The sequence below is a fragment of the Acanthaster planci genome, linkage group LG19 (genome assembly GCF_054643075.1).
Source record: "Acanthaster planci isolate LZ-2023a linkage group LG19, COTS_SCS, whole genome shotgun sequence".
NCBI lineage: Eukaryota > Metazoa > Echinodermata > Asteroidea > Valvatida > Acanthasteridae > Acanthaster > Acanthaster planci.
In genome coordinates this window covers 7,927,596-7,947,561 of record NC_141795.1, presented here as the reverse complement: position 1 = coordinate 7,947,561, position 19,966 = coordinate 7,927,596, and the positions used below count along the sequence as shown (strand labels likewise).

The window sequence follows — 19,966 nt, the reverse complement described above, 5'->3', positions numbered from 1 at the left end:
CGGATGCATTAACCGATTTTCCACGCACCCCCCCCCCGGTCGGCAAGCCAAAGAAGACACCAGTGAGAACTTAGCTGTACCTTCCTCCCTTCACAGGCTCCTCCTACCATCCATGGAGCCCACGTGGCCATCTCTGCCTCCGGTGATTGGTCAGGCCAAAACGAGGTGACACGGATCTCACCCCAGCTGTCCCTTTTTTCACCTGACCGCTGCCCATGACCTGGCCCGACCCTCAGGCCGCACCGCCCGGCGATCGCCAAATTGAGAATAAACAACGCGTCGACCGTGACCATCAGAAGGCGTTAAAGAAAACTCGTCTAACCCATCGAGCAACGACGCAAACTGTCAGCTTTTGAAGAGACGGTGTATTGTTTCAATGTTAATTGCCGACAATTATTAACACATTTGAGAAGTGTTGATCGATGTTCTCTTTAGAGCCTGGCATTAATGTGTGACTGAAACCGACGTATATTTTTAAGGACTTGAACAGCTAGTCTCATTGGGAATTGCAAGTGCCATTCTTAGTTCAAAGCACAAAATAGTTATTATCATCAACTTGTCTGATGACACACGGTGGCTCGCCTGTCAACCATAATCTTATTGTTTTTATTATTTCTGGTGATGACACAAAGAAATCGTCAAATTGCCCTGCAGCTAGAAAGCCTGAAGAACCCGTAGAGAGGAGACAACGAGAGACAGTTTATACAGTTGCAAAGGTGGGCAGAAACCCTTAGGAATGCTCTAGGTAAAACCTATGGAATCTTCAGGTACTGAAAACCTCAATCCACATGGGGACCGAGCCGGGAACCGAACCTGGTCCGCAGAGCTGGAACACAAAGGAAGATCCACCACGCGAACCTGACTCTCCTGGTTCTGGCTCAACCTGGCTCTAATGAGCTGAAGAGTTCCACCCTGGCAGAATGCAACTCGCTGCAGACGCGTCTGTGCGCGCAGCGCACGTTTATAGCGGGCTCCCGTGACTTGACGCAGTGCACCATTCACGGCGCACTTTTTAAGACCTGACTCCACCAGAGCCACTGAGATGATGTAAGACTGAACTGCATGGAAAATTAAGTTCTGATATCGATGTAGGCCTACTTCTCCTCTTTCCTTAAAAGCAAAAACATCTCCAGCCTTATGTACAGAAATGAGCTACAAGTGCATGAAGAAGCATCTTCCCTAACTTGGGTGGTGAAACGCCCAATCCATACTTGGCCTCAAAGTTTTTCCAGGACAGCCCGTACAGCTCAGGGAAAATGCTGTTTATTTTTAAAGTGCGCATAATACAGAAAGGTTCCCCACGCTTCGTTGAATTTGAGGGCATGAAAAACCGGAATAAATCAGGGCAGAGGTGGAACTGTCGTGGAGCGTAGTGTGTGGGGGCGCTTGTTTGCTTTCCTCAAATACCTAAAATGTTTTTACGGATTTCGCGAGAGAGTTAAAAGGCCCACTTAAGTGGATGTGCCAAGTTTGCACACCGAATCCATTTTAACCGTTTCCTGCGTGGTGCATACGCAAACATGAAACAGTCACCCGGAAGCGACCCACTTTGCTTGTTCCGCGGCCAGCGAACGCGTCACACACGGAATGCAAGGGTGCACGGGGATATTCCACGGGGGCGTGGCCTGGGATAGCCCAATTCGTTTATTAACTTACATTCGGTGACCGGCCGGGAAGTTATTAGTCATGGTAATATTCTATTAGGGAAACACGGGCACTACCAGGGCATAAAAAGATGAACACGATGAGTTCACCTGTCACTGCGGCATTGGAAGTCGAGTCGGTGACAGAGGTCGTCAGCTGATCCAAAACGTGAGAGAGAGAAATTGGAAAGGGCCAGTTTGATTCGAGTCGCGCAGAACAGTGTACAACACAACTTAGTTACAGTAGACGAGAAATCAAGCCTTTTAGGTGTGTACCAGTGAAGTTAAAAAGGAGGTAATAGTCTGTCGTTTGGCTTTTTTTGTGAAGATGAAGACCGCTTCGAGACGGATGTTGCAGGTTGTGGCTCTCTTGAGCTGTGTTGCTGTAATCAGTGTCTTCGGAGACTGTGTCAGTGATGAGGCGAGGAGCGTGGAGGACAGGACTCGTCGGGTCCCGCTGGTCATCAAGGGAGTCGTGGTCGCTCGCGGGCAGACTGGTAATCCTCGCACGTTCACCATCCGCGTCGGCAAGATCCTGAAGGGTGGCAACGAGTCGGTGGCCAGCTCCCAGGTCGAGATAGCCGTCTCGGAGGGTATCCAAACCAAGGGAACCTCCACCTTCAGCCCAGCTACCCCCGACGGGCGGGCGAGCAACGCCACGAGCACCGTGACGGATGATGACGGGTTGGCCGATGGGACGACAGTTGTGATGATGACTGGGGCGGGCGAGCTGATGAGCAGCACCCCGCAAGAGGTAACGCTCGCCCCATGCCTGGACGGACTCAACCTGCTGGACCGCTACATCTTCTTCCTGCAGCCCATGGATAAGGAGGGCAGGATCTTTGAGGTTGTTGAAGATGGGCTTCCCCAGACCCGGGAAAACCTGAGACGAGTCAGACAGACGGTCAAGGAGGAATATGATGGTGAGTTGAGGTTTATTTTTTTTGTGGAGACTGTTCCATCTAAGAATTCTCTGAGATTTGTTGAATATTTGGAAAGCCAAGGCTGAAAGGTAAAGTTAGCCTTGCTGCTCTCAAAGAATCGGTGCTTATCAAAATTGAAACAAAAAAAAAGAACGTAGTTATGTGTCACATTAGTTTACATGCAGGTTTCTTCAACACAGGTGCATAATCAAATTAAAATGTCTTCAATTATGTGGTTCGGTTAATTTCCATTTCGGCTTATTTGCCCCATTTTAGTGATCATTCATGTCACATATTTTCCTATTTTGCTGGTCTTGCACAACACAGACCTCCCTACTTGTTTACGCTTTAAAGTCACAATGAAAACGTAGATTTCTGTCGTTGCGAAATCTTCCACGGCACCCTTTTTTCCCCATGAAATCAAAGTTTCTATTTACTTACATACTGCACGCTTGCCTGCGCGCTCACTGAATGGTTTTGTTTGGTATTGTTTACCTGTGCCGACTTGTTCGGCGACGTCACCGTTGCTATTTTTACAGTCGAGCGAACGGCGTCTGGTAACCAGGTGTGATGCAGAGGGCGCCCTTGACAAATACCACGAAGAATTTTGTTCGTTTTTTTTTAAGGCAATCGGATGTTCTGGCCCCTTTAAATCGCGTGGCTCGCTATCACGCGATGACACGTGGTCCTATTTGGCTGAAAAAAACAACAACAAAAATCCTCCAACTTGGCCCATGCAGACAAAACCAAAGATAAGACGGATTTGGTGGTAGAGCTACCGATCATCACGAGCGTTTGGGGTGCACTACTACAAATAAATTCCCATAGACAGCAGTGATAAATCCCCATACTTCACAAATATTTAACCCTAAAATACTCACAACTCTAACAGGTGTTCAGGCTGCACAGAAAAATGATGTTCCACACGTCCCCTTTCATTTTCCTTTCAATTTTTGAGAAATTTTCACCATAAGCAGACCACCCCTAAAATGAAGAAAATATCCCTGTCCAGAAGAGTAGCCATTTTGAAAAACCATCCCTCTGCAAAATGGCTCAAATAGTTCCACTTTCGAACCTGATTGCATCCAAATTGCTCAGAATCGGAAGCCCTCAGTCCGGCCCAGAGGTTCAGCCTCATATTTCTTTAATTTCACAGTTCCGTGGCTCTCAGGACCCTCTATGTGTATAACTTTAATTAATGAGCTCGGTGGGCATATTTCTGGCCTAAATACAAGGGTGCACCCTTCGGCGAGCGGGACAGTTTATCCTCATACAGCGCAGAGACCAACATCCGGAACTTATTTTAACTGGGCCCCTGCAGCTATTTTGACAACAGTCGCTAAACTCGCCTCTAAATCAAATTGTCTACGTATGATATCTTTACGCAGTACATTTAGCATGTCCGAAAACAAAATAAACGAACAGGCACTTAACTTAGACCTCAAGGAGGTTCGATTTTTTTGTTTAGAGTGCGACTGTTGTGACCAGTTTCTAGTCTTGAGCTCCAAGGTTTGACCCAGTTTTGACGGAAAAATAAAATAAAACAGGTTGTATGCTAGAGACTACACCAGAGTGCATCTATAGGCCTCAAGTTTGCAACGTTTCTCAGGATATCAGGGCAAACATTTAAAAAAAAACCGGAAAGGGTTGGCTTGAAAAGATTTCTCTACTGACAATTTTCTATTTTTAACCATCCTCGATCCTTTAGGGAAACTGCCTGCTTCTAGGCTTAAGCAGAGACTATAGTATGAGCTCCCTCCCTTGAAACTGGCTGAGAACTTCCCCTGAATATTCCGTTTCGTCCCTAAAGTATACGCTGTGTCGTGCATAATTCAGGTACAAATTACAACTTGCATATTATTACTTTTGCCCAGACCCACGTGTTGGGTCGATGGGTTCAGAGTTAAACGCATTAGTACATGTACAATCTGTCGCACGGAGTGACTCATGATGCTTCAAGTGGCATTCTGGGCGTCTGGCCGTCTGGGATAGCTAATCCAGCTCACAAGACCAGCTTCAAGCTAAACCCTTCCCATGAATCACGAGGAAACATTTGCTGTCAAGATGACAAGATCTATCATCACTGCGCCTTTCTTGCGTTGATAGATGGAGTATCAAAGGCCGATCATGCAATCGTGTCGCTTTGCGCTAAAAACACGCCGGGTTATTATGGACTGCCTCACAGTGGGGGGGGGGTGGATTCTGCTCTCCACCCCACACACCCCCTTGGACTAACTTTTTTTAACTTATTGTGCACGAGAAGACACTCCTTATCAGAACAAAAAATTCAACTCATCTGACATCTGGTTCTGTATTGTGGTCATATTAAGTTCAAGGCCACACGCGTGCCAGCCCGAACGCATTGAGCGTGTCAGAGGAAATAAAGTAAACATTTTTAGCTGTCTCGGGGGTAAAATGGGCGCTGCGCGAGAACGGTACGTCCGATTGTCACAAATTTGGCTTCAAACTGACTCAAAAGCGTAACTTAAAACGGAAACAATGCACTGTGGTGATATCAGAAAAAATATCGAGGGCTAGGGTTAAATCAACCAGATACTATGTTATTTTCGACATTGTCATTGCGATTTATGAACAGCCTTCATTGGTAGATAATACCGAGTCATTCTTGAAACTGCTGAAAGCCTAATGAATATTTGAAAATAAATAGCATTATGAAGAGTGGTGGGAGTCCTCCGTCACTGCAGGACTAGGTCACTGGACTTAGATGGCACCTAACTTCCCTCAAAACGCACCGTAGACGGAATGGCCTTCACGGCCGTTTGAGGGCGCTATGCCAGTTATCGAAAATGACTGTGAACGCAGCACGCGGTAAATTTAAAGCGTGTGGCAATCTGCTCAAAATGGCCATGTTTTGATGTCGTTGACATGCATGATTGCATCACGATGAGCAATGGACCCTAAAAGATGAAAAAAAACCAAGGCCGCACTTGATAAAGCACAGCAAAGTTTAGTATGTACCAAGTAAATCAGCACAAGTTGGCTAGGGACCAATCGAGCGAGATACAATGCGAGACATACTGGTAGCCTGCATCTGCAATGCAATCATCTTATTTGCTTTGGAAATTGCTATTCTTGGATCACCTGTAGACTCTTCGTGAATATTGTATAATGGCGTCGTTGGGGTACTTTCTCTCCACACTGGACTGAGGGATGACGAAGGCCGAAGTGCACCCCTAACCCTCTGTTCCACTTCCATTATGACATTGCATCATGTCAAAGCAAACAGAAACGTGAGCAGAGCCGAATTCGAGAAAAATCCAGACGAATGATGAAATACGATTGCAACATCTACTCTCACCGGGGGAATTAAAAAATGCAATGTCACGCCGTGTCAAGTGTGGCCTGTAACTTTCTAACTGAGAAAAAAGAATGTCAAAATTGCCTCGTGTGTTTATACTATTGGATGCATGGACAGGAAGTAAACAGATACGGGGTTGAGAAGTTGTGTAAACATTCTTGGGGATCCGCGGAAGCGCGCAAAGTAATTGCCCCCTCTCACTCGGGGGATATAGAATAAGTGTGTTTTCACTCCCAAACGAGATAAACTTGGCACCCTCTAATGCCAAATAGTGAAAATTCGCTCCCTCCGACTGTGAAAAGACGAATTCGGGGGAAAGTTCCTCACTCTAATTTCACTCGAACTCACTCTACACCTAGTCCAGTCCTCGTTTTCCATGTTTAGAAATAAGAGATCAAGTTGTGATCACAGGATGAACGCACAGCTTAGACATTTTTTTCCGTTGCGGGAGGCCGGACACAGGACATTTTAAGACCTTTTGACTACCAGTCGGTGCCAGTTAGTACAATTGCGAAAAAGGAAAGTTTTTTTTTTTTAACTTTAACAGTTATTGAGATCAACAGTACCACTTCCGATGGCTAAAACGAGAACTGACGTGATGAATTAAAATTCATGGTCAACACAGTTCATGTCTCAGTCCTAGCCTATACGTGTGTCCGAATAAAGTAAATCCTGAGATCGATTTTGTACAATTTCAACAGTTTTCGATGATGAAGTTGTCTATTTTCGGACTCGTTCTAACCACGTCTTTTTCATGATGTCATCACCTGAATCGGCTGAATGGTTATAGGTATGACGTCATTCTCACGCGCGGTATTGGTACGAGGTCGACTCGGAGGAGACGACTAGTTGTTTACATTGGCAACCGCTCACGTGTCCGTGGGAACCCGTCGGTATGTCCGTCTTGCTCGTAGTCTTGGTTCAAGGCTCTTGGTGAAATTTTGAAGCTATATATACAGCCGCGCAGCTCTCTTGGAGCTTTATGAATAAATAATGTCTAAAATGAAAGAAAAATCATCCGTGATGGACTTGAACAGAGTCTGTGAGATACTCGCACTGTGGTTACTTGAAGACTCGAATTTTTGTAAACTGATTACAGATAAACAATTCAAATACACGGATTTGCAAGTCTGCTACAAATTAATAACTTCCGTTACGGATGAAGTCAAATCCCACGTGTGGTTTCCATGCTTCTGTTGCATATTGAAGAAAGTTACCGATGAAGTGCCCTCATTTCTAACTTTTATAAAGTGCCACATCACAATTTCTATTATTCATGTTTAAAACGTATCCTGGAATTTCAACAAAGAATGAACAGACCCTTCCAACCCTGTGGTTCAAAGTTTTAATTGACTCCGTTGTCAATTTAATATAGGTCTTACATCGAGATCAAATCGGTATAAAATACAACGATGAATTTCATCGTAATCATGGTCTTCCTTGGTTCAAATCTTTTTTAAAGAGAGGATCTGCAGAGAAAACAAAAATCCCACTGTGAAAATAGAGTAGAACATGAGTGGGCGGAACAATTCCCACATGTGGGCCGGGTCTCACTGCTTGGATCTCGGCTATACACGTTGTCAGATCACTCTTTAACCTAACCCAACGGCAGTGATCCTGCCGTGCATTCCAAGCATACCTTTCCCTTTGTTCCCGGATATAAAAAAGAAACTAGAGAGAGAGAGAAAAAAAAACTACTTCCGATTTTATTGTTACTCTGCATTGGCCGATGGGTAGCACGTGCAAACAATATGTTAACTGGGATTTGTCTGTCTAACTTTCCTCTTAGGTGGAAAGGAATAGATTGAAGGATAACCAGTGAAGGTTTAAAGATGCTCGAGTGAAAAGGGTATATATCTCCAGAAAACTTTTTCATTGACAAAAAATATTATCCTGGCCGTATTCCATTACCACCAAATCCACTATGCATGCATACCGGGGAAAGTTTTCGAGGTCAAGGTTTCAGAGCAGTGTCAACTTTTCCAGCTTTTTGTCAAAAACTGCACAACAGGCGGATAAATAATATCAAACTAAAACATGAGAAATCAAATGCTTCATGATGTAAGGAACAATAACTATAAATCATTTGGGTATTTTTGACGTTTGGTGTTTTAATTTGGAAAATTTTGAGGACAGAACATCACAAAGTGCACGTCTTTCTTGGAAGCGACTCGAAAACTGGACCAAGCCACCAAGTCAGTCTACTGAAATCCCTACAATTTAAAGCATTCCTACGCAATGTTTGAAGTGGCATAGATAAGCCCCGATGCAAATTATTAAGACTTCATTTCTCAGCAGATGTATAACTGGCACCCGTTTGCAAGTGCTATCGGAACACGCTTGTATCACGCGAAGCACGTGGTCGCCAAACTAAATGCGCTGTTTCTATAGACAAACCTCCTTAGCAAGGTTTGTCATTGTTGACATTGTGATGGAATTTGACCCAGGGTATTCACAGCTAGTTGGAGAACAGTGACCGGTGTCGAAATACGTGTTCATTAACACGGCTTCAATACAGAGCGTCAAACTCCAGTCATCGTGAAACTTAGTAAAGAGAATGGCGAAACGATAGGTCTGTCTGATGGCTGATACGTTTCAACTCAGGATCCGGATTTCCAGTACAAGGTCATTAGGTTAACGATACGCGAGAATTCTGCGTATTCTAGTCACGACGCTAGACGTACCACTAGACTTCCGGTGAAAAAGAGGTCCATACAGCGGTGCTTCCGGTTATAACATCGCCATTGTTCATTCAGCTCTTTTTGATGGCTGCACGCAAAGTGGGTGTGACCTTTCGACGAGAGCGGCGGGCACGGACGGCTGGAGTGGGAGTCTAGGCTTGGCTATAAATAGACGGCGCTCGTGTTGCTGTTGCGACACAAGCCCACACACGTGTGACGCGCTCAGACAAGAACGGTGGAATTTTTTCCCTCCTCAGGCCGCCAGTAGCACCGAACAGAGCCGTGAAATCGTCACTTTCTCTACGGTGCCTCTTGAGATTGCAACCTCTTCAGGAGTTGCTTAATTGTGAAGACGTCTCCTTGCTTCCTTCTCGAGCTCGTTCGTCTTACATCAGAGGCACACCTCTCTGCAGTGCGGGGATTACATCACTAGTCGAGCCGGAACAGTCACATTCCGCATCTTCGTATCTTTTTGGAGTTCTTGTGGATCGAAATGGCTTCTACCGCCTCGCCGAGAATGAGATGGGTGTACATTGACAACATCCAAGGCTTGCTGGACTGGGGAAGTAAGAACTTTGGCTTTAATTTTTTTCCCGTGTCTTGTTTTTCCCAAAGAAGTAAAGATCTCTTCTCATTCGGGTGCTTCGTTGCCATGCAAATACTCACTGAGAAAGCGCTCTGTACGAAAAATAGGACCATGGTTCACTTCACATGTCGTTACTTCTCAACAAAGACAATCTAAGGTCTCGATGTTAATATTCATGCAATCAGTTTTCTTTTCAACAACACAAATTTGACTCTTTCTTTTTTTAGATTTAGCCTCCCATGATCATTGTTTTGTATATTTCCGACTTCTTGTTGAACCGGCACTTTAACCAGCGTTGCTCTTGATATTTTCCATCAGCTTGGTCAGAGAACTACAAAATCGACATGCATGGCCCTCCGTAGGTAGTGCGCGATCGTTACCTTATTATACATGTATAGTCCGTAACAACCTGCCTCCGTCCGTGTGCTGGATTCGAGCCTAAAATCAACAGATACGGTATCGATTTGTGGTACGTGCGGGTTCTACGCCCGGCACGCCTAGCCTCTAAGTGCACGCGGCGCATTGGTCACTCATTTTAACCGTGAAAAATAAAATCCTGATCAAGTTGCCACGACACTGCTACTGTTCATTTACACACGTAACGCTGGAGGCTCGTTGCACCAACCGTTAAAGTTTCCAACAAATAAATAATTTCCCAGCTTATTGTGATAATTGTAAGCCTTTTGGCAACTTGCAGAGACACTATGTGGATTATGATAATGTACCGTCTTATGTGGGTGTGGCTAGTTTGACAGCGGTGGGGGGTTAACTGACAATCATGACAGCCGCAGTTTCCGAGCATGTCTAGTCTCGCCGAAAGTGAATGGAACGCGGGAACAGGTTGAGTGTCATCTTGCAAGACGAACCGCAGAAATGCCAAGTTCGTGTCATGCCATCGAATGTGCTCTGTAAACGAAAGGTATCTGTATGCAGCGATGATGACACACGTCCTCCGGGCATCGGAGGCCTGTGTGCATGCCTGCATAAATCCGACTTGTTAATCATGATTTTTTTCCCACCGCCACAGAGCTAAGCATGCATGTGACATTCAAACATCAATTACAGTTAAACTATGATAACCGAAAAAATGTATCCGTGTGTCTTTTCACCCCCCCATCCTTGCTCCACTTAAGCTTTTTACATATATAATTATTTTTCAAGATGTAAATAATATCTAACAGTCGTTTAAACTTAAAGTTGTCGTTGGTGTTTTGCACCTAGCATTCCAACACGGCTCAACATGGCCACAGTGTTTATTGTCGTTCTGGGCCTTACCACACACGCTGAATCGGTTTCAAAATAACCCAGGCGAGGGTAAACAAATTGTCTTTCATTTTCCCCATCTCCTTTGGTGTGTCCTTTTATGAGGCTGACAATATAACCCTTTCAAGTCCAATGTAGCCTGTTGACGAGAGCAGGTATTATTTTGTAGCGCGCTGACCCGTCACGGTGGCATGCCGTATTGTAAGTTACAGCGTTGTATCCGTGACGCTGAAAGTGAAATCGAAAGGTTTAATCTACTGTTACAAGTTTCCATTTTTTAAAACCAATTGCCAACAATTTTGTGACCTTCCTCTTCATAGTCTCCATTTTATGTAGCCTATAGTATTGTGTCTCTGATAATAGACACAGCTGAGTTTTAGTTTGCTTCCCAGATGCTCTTGGTCTTGCGGGTATTTATTTTCAAAATTAGCACGATCTTTGGTCCCAAATATTTACAGTCCTTGAGGTCTCGCACGCGTCTCAATTTGTCTCACCGACCCCCCCCTCATATTACACTACTGAGTCGGTAGTCGTTCTGCACTGCAGGTTAACTGTACGACACGATATTCTTCAAATCAAATCAAGCTTTGTCTGTACCGTGTGTCCGGTTGTGACTGCCATTCAGAAACATGTAGCGGCAGTCGCGCACTGTTAGCGTAGCGACCTCAAGTTTGCAACAATAATTATATTTCCTGATGTAGCGTGATTTTCTTCATTGTATAATTCGCTGCACAGCCACGGTACAAGCTTGCTTACATCAAGAATTACGCATGAAAAGGGCACCCGCGTGTTTCCAAACGGTCGGCATCCAACATACTGTATATTGAAGCTACAAAGTAAATGCCGTTGATTCAGCTTTACAAATTGGGCCCATCACGGTTCAGTGGAACGAGGTTTTACCTCCTTTTCATCAATTTCCCCTTTATTTTCTTTGGCACCCGAGCAGAATTTTCATTTCTAAATTTCTAAATTAACAAGCATCATAACCGTATGCTGGGTCTCGTGACTAAACTTGTGGGCTATTTTTCGAAGAAGAGATGGTCGATTTTTGGCGTTATTAATCAGCTTGTTATGTCTAACGCGTGCACGTGCACATCTCGTTTGAACCTTTACTATATAAGATAACGCGTCCAAGGGGCCGAGGGCGTGGCAAAGTGATTCGTTGGAGGATGCAAAACACGGTGCTGCCAAAGTTATTTTTGAAACGTTTCACTTACAACATCTGAATGGGGATTTTCATTGGTACTCGCTATAATTTGTACATTTTGTGCTGCTTAATTTTGCTTTCGAGAAGAAGGAAACACGGTAGTGCTTGTATTGGCTTATATTGATCCCAAAATAGTACAAGAAGTGTTTCATAACTTTACGGTACGTGCAGATGGAGGAATGGACTAGATTTGGGTAACCCAGTGCCCCCCTTGGTAGTATCATGGTCGAGGAAGTTAAACAATATCTGCATCCGATAGCAGGAAATCGCAGTGAGGAAGATCGTCAACTTACAAAGTATGCTGTGCAAAGAAACAGTAATAACTTCACGGAAACCATATCGAGGACAGGTAGAGATTGAGGTGTCGAATTCGTAAAGATCGCCCAGGCTAAACGGTGGCATAGTACAATAACCCGGCAAATATGCAAGACTTTCTCTCATTGAACATTTTCGTATTTGATTTCCTTCGTTGTAAAACATGGAGCATTTTGTATACCCATCCACCATTTTTGTAGGTCAGTTTTCTCAGTCAAAAGTAATTTTCATGCAAGTAAATTTCAAGGCAGGTGGAGTTTTGGCAAAGCAAAAAGGGACACCATAACATAGCCAACCGTCACCACTTTATTCCAGGGTCGAATGGACATCCAAGTCGGCGTACAGTAATCATAATAACATGTCATAGCTTTGGTGAAGACAACGAAAAGAAACGTCCAATTAAAGCCCCGCAATTTCATATCCAGTTTACTTTCATCATGGAGACTGTTTGCTTGGAAGTTTTTGTCCCCAATTTTGCCTCCCTGGAAACATCTCATTCCGAGTCCAACATCCGGATGATGTGTCTTTAACACGTTTCTATTTCTCCTGATCTTTTTTTTCTTCACAGCTAACGATACCCTGCCGGAAGACGACCACAGGAGTCTGTGCACAGAACCCAAGTACGTCAACCACTATTGCTTCAACGGAGGCACGTGCGCAGTCTGGATCAACCAGGATAAGTACTTCTGCATGTAAGTAGATACGACCCTCGGGTTTCCGAGTGTTGGAATGGAACCGGACGACCTGGCACGACACCCTGCAGCGTTCCATTCGCAGGAGAGTAAAATTACAAGCGCGTGTGGCTGGCGAAATCCCACCCACATTGAGAATTGCAGAATTTCAGTTTACATCTATGTGACGCCTTCTCCCCCCCCCAAAAAAATGCAGACGAAAACGGTCTTCAATGTACAGCTCCCTTCATCACTTGTATCTTGTTGTTGCGCGGCTGTAACAAGCACAGCTTTCGATTTAAGTATCCTGTCTAAATGGAAAAACGAACAACACGGTAAAATTGGGGAACAAAATCGCATCGGGCTAAAAAGATCGAAGAACAACACTTTTTCATCACATGAACCAGTTCATTAAAATGCGATGCACATGGACAGAATAACTTGAGCAACCGATGTGTCATTGCATGACTGCTCTTGCTCAAACTATAGGTCTCGAAATTCGTCCAACAAAGATGAAATGATTCTGTCGACAAATACAGGTCCAAAAAATGGCCCCAAGATCAACGAAGTATTTCAATGACAAGTAAACGAGTCAACTTGACAATTCTCCCAAACTGTCATTTTAACCACTTTGGATCATCAATGCCCAAGTTATTTTGAATGGCCTTTTCCCTGTCGCCTGTTTCAGATGCAATTATCCCTACTATGGTGAAAGGTGTGAACATGTCGATCCAGCTTTGCAAGCAGAGGGTGAGTATCCGATTGAGATCGGAATTTTTATTTCACAAAGATTTTGATGCAATGTCTCATCAAAGTCAAGGTATCACCAGTCAGTGTTTTAACGTCATTTCTGCTTGCGTTTCAGATCGCCCAGTTGTCATCAACGACACAACTCTAGCTATAGCTGTCATCATGTCCACACTTCTTGTTCTTACGGTCATCTGCATAATGGCTTACATCAGATACAAGTGAGTTCTCTGTTAAATTCGTCAGCATGTTTACATACACCCTCATTCATTTAATAATGTGTAAGTTAGATTAACCCGTCGCCAACCGGTTGTATAGTTTGGTTGTGGTCTTAGTTGATCACTGCGGAAGGTTTGGGCTTTCCGTGACACACGCACCTATAAAAGCGACCGTTTTTGTTGTTCAGACTGGATGACTTTTTTGCCAGTTGCCCTAATATCGATGAACGTGAAATTGAAATCTGAACCTTTTTCCTTGATGAGAGCTTCTATATTATATAACCATCTGAAATGGCAATTTGGAAATGTTTACATTCTTTGTCTCGACTTGTTTTTTTTTTAAAAGGAATTCTATTTGGCGGGAAAGGAAGAGAGAAGTTGAGAAGACTCTGAAATACTTACAGGAGCGCTACCCCTCCACACCGTCCCGGAGAAACAGTCCACTCCCAGGCATCTCAAGATTAAACAACAACTCGGTAAGTGGCGAACTATAGCTTGAGCCCCATTGGACAGCTTGAGTTTAGCGTAGTGGTATACTTTCTTCACCGTCTATCTCTGCAATCCGGGGTACCGGTACACATTCCGTGGGTTTATCTTGGCATCTTTGGCCCACCTTTAAAACTCAACATTTTTTCCTAATCTTTTGCATTGTCAGTTATAATCATCCGGTAACTGGAGATTTTGGAACGCATGGTAGTGGCAGACAAACCGGTCCTTCTCCGTATAAGTGCTCAGAACTAACACGCATTCCTAGAATAGCACGCGCATGCCTACATCAAACAAAAGGACAGTTGTGTCTGCCGCCACCATGCGTCTCAAGTCTCCCATTGGCGGTTGCACTTTTGACTGAAGACGAGATAAAGAAATACTCTTCTCCAATTATTATGGAGATAAGTGAGAATGTCCTCTCTCCCTTGTGCCCTTTGCTAAAGTAATATCTCATAAATATTCACATAATTTGACATCAAATGCATCAGATGTAATTTTCATAGGGCAAAGGTTAATAAGTTAGACAAAGAAAAAGCAAACACCAGGTTTTTAAAAAAAACAAATCAAACAAAGAAGATTTGCTTTTCATTAGCTGTAAATAATCGTTGACAAGGTCAAGTATCGATAAAGAGAGCAGTATATCAATCTCTTAAAAGAAAATGATGCCATCATATCACAGATGTTGAGATTCGAAGAAGTACGTTTGCCATTTGCTAGGAATTTGCTCAGCAACCGGCGAACTTTCAGTATGCACCCCTTGCCCGATTTCATGGGCCAAATAAACAAGTCTTTGAGCCTGTTTGTTTCACCCGGATCCGAATCATATCAGTGATACGTCGTTGGTTTACTTACACCAGAATCTGCGTAATGGATGGAGCGAACCGGCGTTGGTATTACCGATCCAAATCCAAATGCCAAGCAAGCACACCTTTTGACTAAATTATTTCTGTGAAGTAGCCTGTGAGGCTGTGTCCCAAAGTTTTGGCTGCGGCTGCCGCTAATACTCACGCCTGTGGCAAATGGATGCAGCCTCTATAGTCACTGATTTAGGGAGTGTATTATTGCCAGCCGCAGCCATGACTTTTGGACGCAGACTCCTACTCCTGTCCATAGAACGAGACTGGTGCAAATGATTTGGAGGCCCGCTTTACGGTCTGCACGTGCTACACCGAAGTTATAACTCGATCGTGGAGCATATAGGGCACCCGACAAAATGCCCGTTTCCTCACGAAGCATGCTTTCAACTGTGATTATTGATGAGTTTCCAACACCCGTGCCCAATTATCTTTGCACCCTAGCCCCCCCTGAAAACGATGACTTATTCTTCCCACGGGAAACAACCCTACCATTTCCAATTGCCACCTTCATCCCAGGCGACCGATGCATGCGATGAGCCGATACAGTCTTGAATTCATTATCCAATTATAAATGTGACTGTGATTCATATTTCCCGTATACACAATGACATCATAACAGAGATGCAATTCAATAATGACTGCCTAATAATGTGAGGCAACTTCACACTGGGCGAGAACTTCCTCGCATTATAGTTCGCATAATTCACAGGGCGCCAAACTATCATCTGTACGAGACCGAGCCAATGAGTCCCGCTCACTGCGTACGTGAGCACTTAACTCATACTTTACACTAGACGCGCCCACGAGGCCTCCGTACGCGCGTGCACGCATGTTGGACTTACGTGCACGCATGTCAGATATAAATTCACGGTTGTGATTGGTCAGAAAACAATGGGGCGGGGCGTTTTTAATTTCATTTCATTTTATTTCATTTCATTTATTATTTCGCAGGTCAAACAATGAAATGACAAAAAAAAGACAAAAGAGCGCCCCTGCCGGATTGCTAATAAGTTACCCTAAAAACTATCTGGTAGCCCTCCAGGCGCATTTACAAGGTAACAAAACAGAAAGAAAAAAGCTTTAAACATACATGGACAAACAATTATAACATATAATACAGGATAATAATTTAAAACATTCACTAGACACTCTGACGAACAGGAAACAAGAAAAAAATACATTATAAACACTGAACCCTTGAGAAAAAAATTCAAAATCCATACAGAAACAGGACTCTCCCACACGCCCACCCAATGAAGAAATATACTATGTTTGATCTGAAATAAATAACGTAAAAGGCAAAACCGAAAATGGGACACAGATTACAAAAATAGCGATGGGATACAGACAGCATAGATAAAAAATACATATAAACATGTAGAGAATAAATTTAAAAACATTAATTAAAATCTCAATTAAAAGAATACAAAATTAAAACGCATAGAACCCACTGCTTATAAATGGATAGGTCTATTATTTTCATGGCAACGAAAATAAAGTTTACAGAGGGAGCTCTTTTCAAAACGAGAGGAATCTTTTTCGTTAAACGCGCCGTCCTGTCTCCTTTCGTTATGCAGGCCATCAACGTTGAGGAGGGCGCCCAACAGATGATCGTCTTTCAAGACGCCGAGGGCAGACAGTCGAGACAGGGATCGCTGAGCTCCACCCAGTATCGGCTCCTCACAGAGGTGCTAACCCACCAGCCTGTGTCCCACAGGGCAAGCGTGGATTTCACGGAGCACACTTCGCATCGAGACTCGGCAAGATCGAGCGTCGTTTAGCATACTCTGTTTTTCTTTTGTTTTGTACATAGACTTAAGTTATTTTGTTTCTTTTATCGGTGGCACATAGCCATTTTGGACCAACCGAGGGCGCTGTGAGATTGTGCAAATGTGCATGCCACAATATATACTCCTTCGTACCGCTTCCATAAAACAACAGCTGGAAACGGCTGCCAATCTCTGCAAGAATAGTGTGAAAAGAGGGCAAAGCACTGTGGGTAAACCTACGTTTAACCCAGCCGCTCGTGCATTTTCGTTGTGGACCTATAGGTCACATGCAGATTCAAGCAGAACGTAGTTAAATTAGCCTCCGCCATTGGCATGTGGGGGCGGGAAAATTTTACTTTAATGGTGATTCCAAAATAGTACAGCGCCCACTTATGTCCAAATCTGAATGCTGAGGACCAACGAAAAGTGGAGTGACCAAGTTTAACAGCGACAGGCAGATAGAGTAATGGAGGAGTACTAAGACTAAGTACTATCAGAGCTTTGATCAGAGATGATTTCCTATCTAATGGCTACCAGCATGATGGTGGTCGACTTGTATTAGTATACAGAACTGAGAAAAGACGCTTCTGTTTCTGTTTGATGGACTCTTTTGAGGGCCAGTTCTTGAAAGCATTTTTTTAAAACTAATTTTTTTGCTGGCTGCAGAATTGCCGAGGATCGTAGTTGTTTGTATGTTGATAATATTGTTGGTAGTGTAGATGGTTACACATTAACCTATACTGCGCTTTTCCGGTCTGCATCTTAGTATCTTGATTGACAGAGTCAATAGTGTGATTAACTCTCTCTCAAGAGAGAGAGATTATCTTCCTTTAGAAGAACATTTATCAGTTTATTCCATCTGCTGGTGGAAACTGTCAAGTATTTAGGCGCGTGGAAACGTGAGCACGTGATTCGAGTCTCTTTTTGCGCCGATTTGTAACTCTATCATTGTAAAACTTAATAGGGTAGAGAGGGTATCGCGGATAACTTCGAAGCAGCGCAGAAACAAACCCTGACCCTTAAACAGATGGTAAATACTGCAGTTTCTTCTGGTAATTTGCAGCATGCAGTTGAAGTTCATCCCTGGCTTCTCAGCAAACCATGACGTCATTGCATTTTATGTACGCCTTGGTCATCCAGTACAAGAAGCAATAAACGTCACAACATAATGACACCAAGCTTTATTCAAATAATGAGGCGCTTTCCTAAAACAAGTGATGTGAGACAAGATCCACCAGCGCCCCCCCCCCAAAAAAAGAGCGCAATATAATGTGAACAAAAGCGTGACGTTATTATGTTTGAGGTCTATGTGACAAACAGTTCCCTATACACGTAGTTTGTATTCTCCGTTGTTTTCGGGTCAAGGCGCGGCTGTCATGTATTCATTAGGTATCATTTGTTCAAGCAGTGTCCAAGTGTCTTGACAGAACGGTCAAGGAGTATACGCTTGGGAGCATATGATGTGTGCCAAAGGTCAAGACTTTCCGACATCTTAATTGTCCAGCGATTTCCTTCCACAGAACGGGACTTTCTTCTCGAAATTCCCCTTTACAGCTTTCTCGGCTTCTAATGCATAATCATTGCAGTGATGTCATGAACTTTACCGCTTTGTCTTACTTTTATTCCTCGCTTCCAATTCATTATGAATATTGCGTGATACTTCTGAAAGGACAGTTTGCTTTCTCAACAAACTTGTCGATAAAATGTAACTGTAAAGTTTAGCAGGTTCGTTTATGTAGTTGAAAACTATATTTATTGTAAAAAGTAACGTACACATATTGTCTGAGGGAAACCTACACATTATAAATGTGAATAAATAAATCTTATAGACTGAAACGAAAAAAGGTAGGCAGTTATTGCACTTATTGAGGTAAGCATGTTTTAATTCAAGTAATAGCCAATACCACTTATTATTTTGTTGCATGCGACAATCAGCAATTCGCGCGTCACATATTTCAAAAAGCTTGCCATTGTGACAGAGTTGTGAAGGTAATTTTTGTGCACATTCAGATGGAAACAATTTTATTCGAGGGCTTCGTGTGATTTTTGTGATATAATCGTTGTGTTGGCATTGTGATCGTGAAATAAAGTACAGAGAATCTTTCAAAACGAGCTTTTTAAAAGTAAATAGTTCTGACATTTGTCTTTTCTTTCATAACAAAGATGCTGCAGCTGTTTTCTGGTTGAGGGCGGGCCATGTGTTTCAGCTCCCGAAGAAGCCGTACCAATTATACCAGGGTACGGAGGTTTAACCACGAACCATTGGTTTAACCCTTAGCCGGGTCAAAATCTGTTCCAATCCCCGGGAACACTTTTGTCAGATTTAACATTTGGTGTGAATTTTGTTTAAGCGAACCTGGCCTCAGCGCGCATAATCGTTTTGCGCCAATATTAAAAGAAAATTATTAACAACTATCCGATCCGAGCGGAGCAAAAGAGGGCGTGTTTTGTACTCAACCACATTGCATTGGTGTGCGTTTATAATGGAGATCAATGGCGCGTTTGACGCGGAGCACACTGAGTACGCGTAATGAATTTATTCCTTAATATATTGTCTTTTGGTCCGGCGAGTTTGGGCGACATGTTCTTAACCAAAGATGGTATTGCGCCGCTACGAGGCGCTACACTATCTTTGTTCTTGACACTCTTTTTTGTTTTCGCGCTCGAATGGTGGGAACACAAACCCAAAACACTGTTCTCGGAACAGTACACCACCTCCTCGTGAGGATTTTACAGGAACACACGGAGGAACTCGTGAGATTTTGATTTTTGAACAGATGCAAATAGTAGAGAAATGGCTTCCAAAGCCAGAGACAATGGGAAGTTTTGCAAATCAACATTAATTATTTTCCACAACACAGAAACGAATGTTCTTGTTTAGATAGAAAAGAATTTAGCCCATCCAAACTTTAACTCTCGAATAACGTACATGGACGCCGCCATGTTGCATGTTGTTTGCCACTATCACTGGTTGTTAGGGTTAACAAAAAACCGCCAAATCCCCACTTTTAGTGAAGCTTCCAAATAGGATAATGTTTGTTTTGATTTTGAACTTCCCAATCCAAATAAGAATTAGACAATGCACCACACACTATAATCACTGCACTTTAGCCAATCTCTTAAAAATTAAACAGTTGTGATGGCGCCCTACAGCTTTACTATCACGAACGTCATCAATTTCTGACATCAACTCAAACCACAATGGTGATAGTACATGTATTGCAACATGAAGCAGCTCTTACACGCCTCATTGATTACATGGCACACTGCATTCCAGT

The 19,966-nt window shown here is 43.4% G+C and overlaps 1 protein-coding gene across 2 annotated transcripts; it reads left to right on the top strand.

Moving 5' to 3' along the window:
• The first annotated feature begins 1,589 nt into the window (after window positions 1-1,589).
• Window positions 1,590-18,816, top strand: LOC110977518 (uncharacterized). 2 transcript variants are annotated; one of them, XM_087129897.1, is made up of 7 exons: window positions 1,598-1,812; window positions 1,972-2,566; window positions 12,506-12,629; window positions 13,297-13,358; window positions 13,474-13,576; window positions 13,920-14,049; window positions 16,497-18,816. In XM_087129897.1, the coding sequence occupies exons 2-7, from the start codon at window positions 1,972-1,974 to the stop codon at window positions 16,698-16,700; spliced, it is 1,218 nt and encodes a 405-aa protein (XP_086986023.1). In that variant the 5' UTR covers window positions 1,598-1,812; the 3' UTR covers window positions 16,701-18,816. The 2 variants fall into 2 exon arrangements, with proteins under 2 accessions (XP_086986024.1, XP_086986023.1); XM_087129898.1 differs by lacking the exon at window positions 16,497-18,816 and adding an exon at window positions 15,871-16,454 and having other exon boundaries at window positions 1,590-2,566.
• Window positions 18,817-19,966: the final 1,150 nt, after the last annotated feature.

Bases quoted from the DNA above. Each gene is read 5' to 3' on its own strand.
- LOC110977518 (XM_087129897.1), top strand. From the start codon at position 1,972: ATGAAGACCGCTTCGAGACGGATGTTGCAGGTTGTGGCTCTCTTGAGC. The intron at 12,630-13,296 runs GTAAGTAGATAC...CGCCTGTTTCAG, and splicing joins CAGGATAAGTACTTCTGCAT to ATGCAATTATCCCTACTATG. The intron at 14,050-16,496 runs GTAAGTGGCGAA...TTCGTTATGCAG, and splicing joins CAAGATTAAACAACAACTCG to GCCATCAACGTTGAGGAGGG.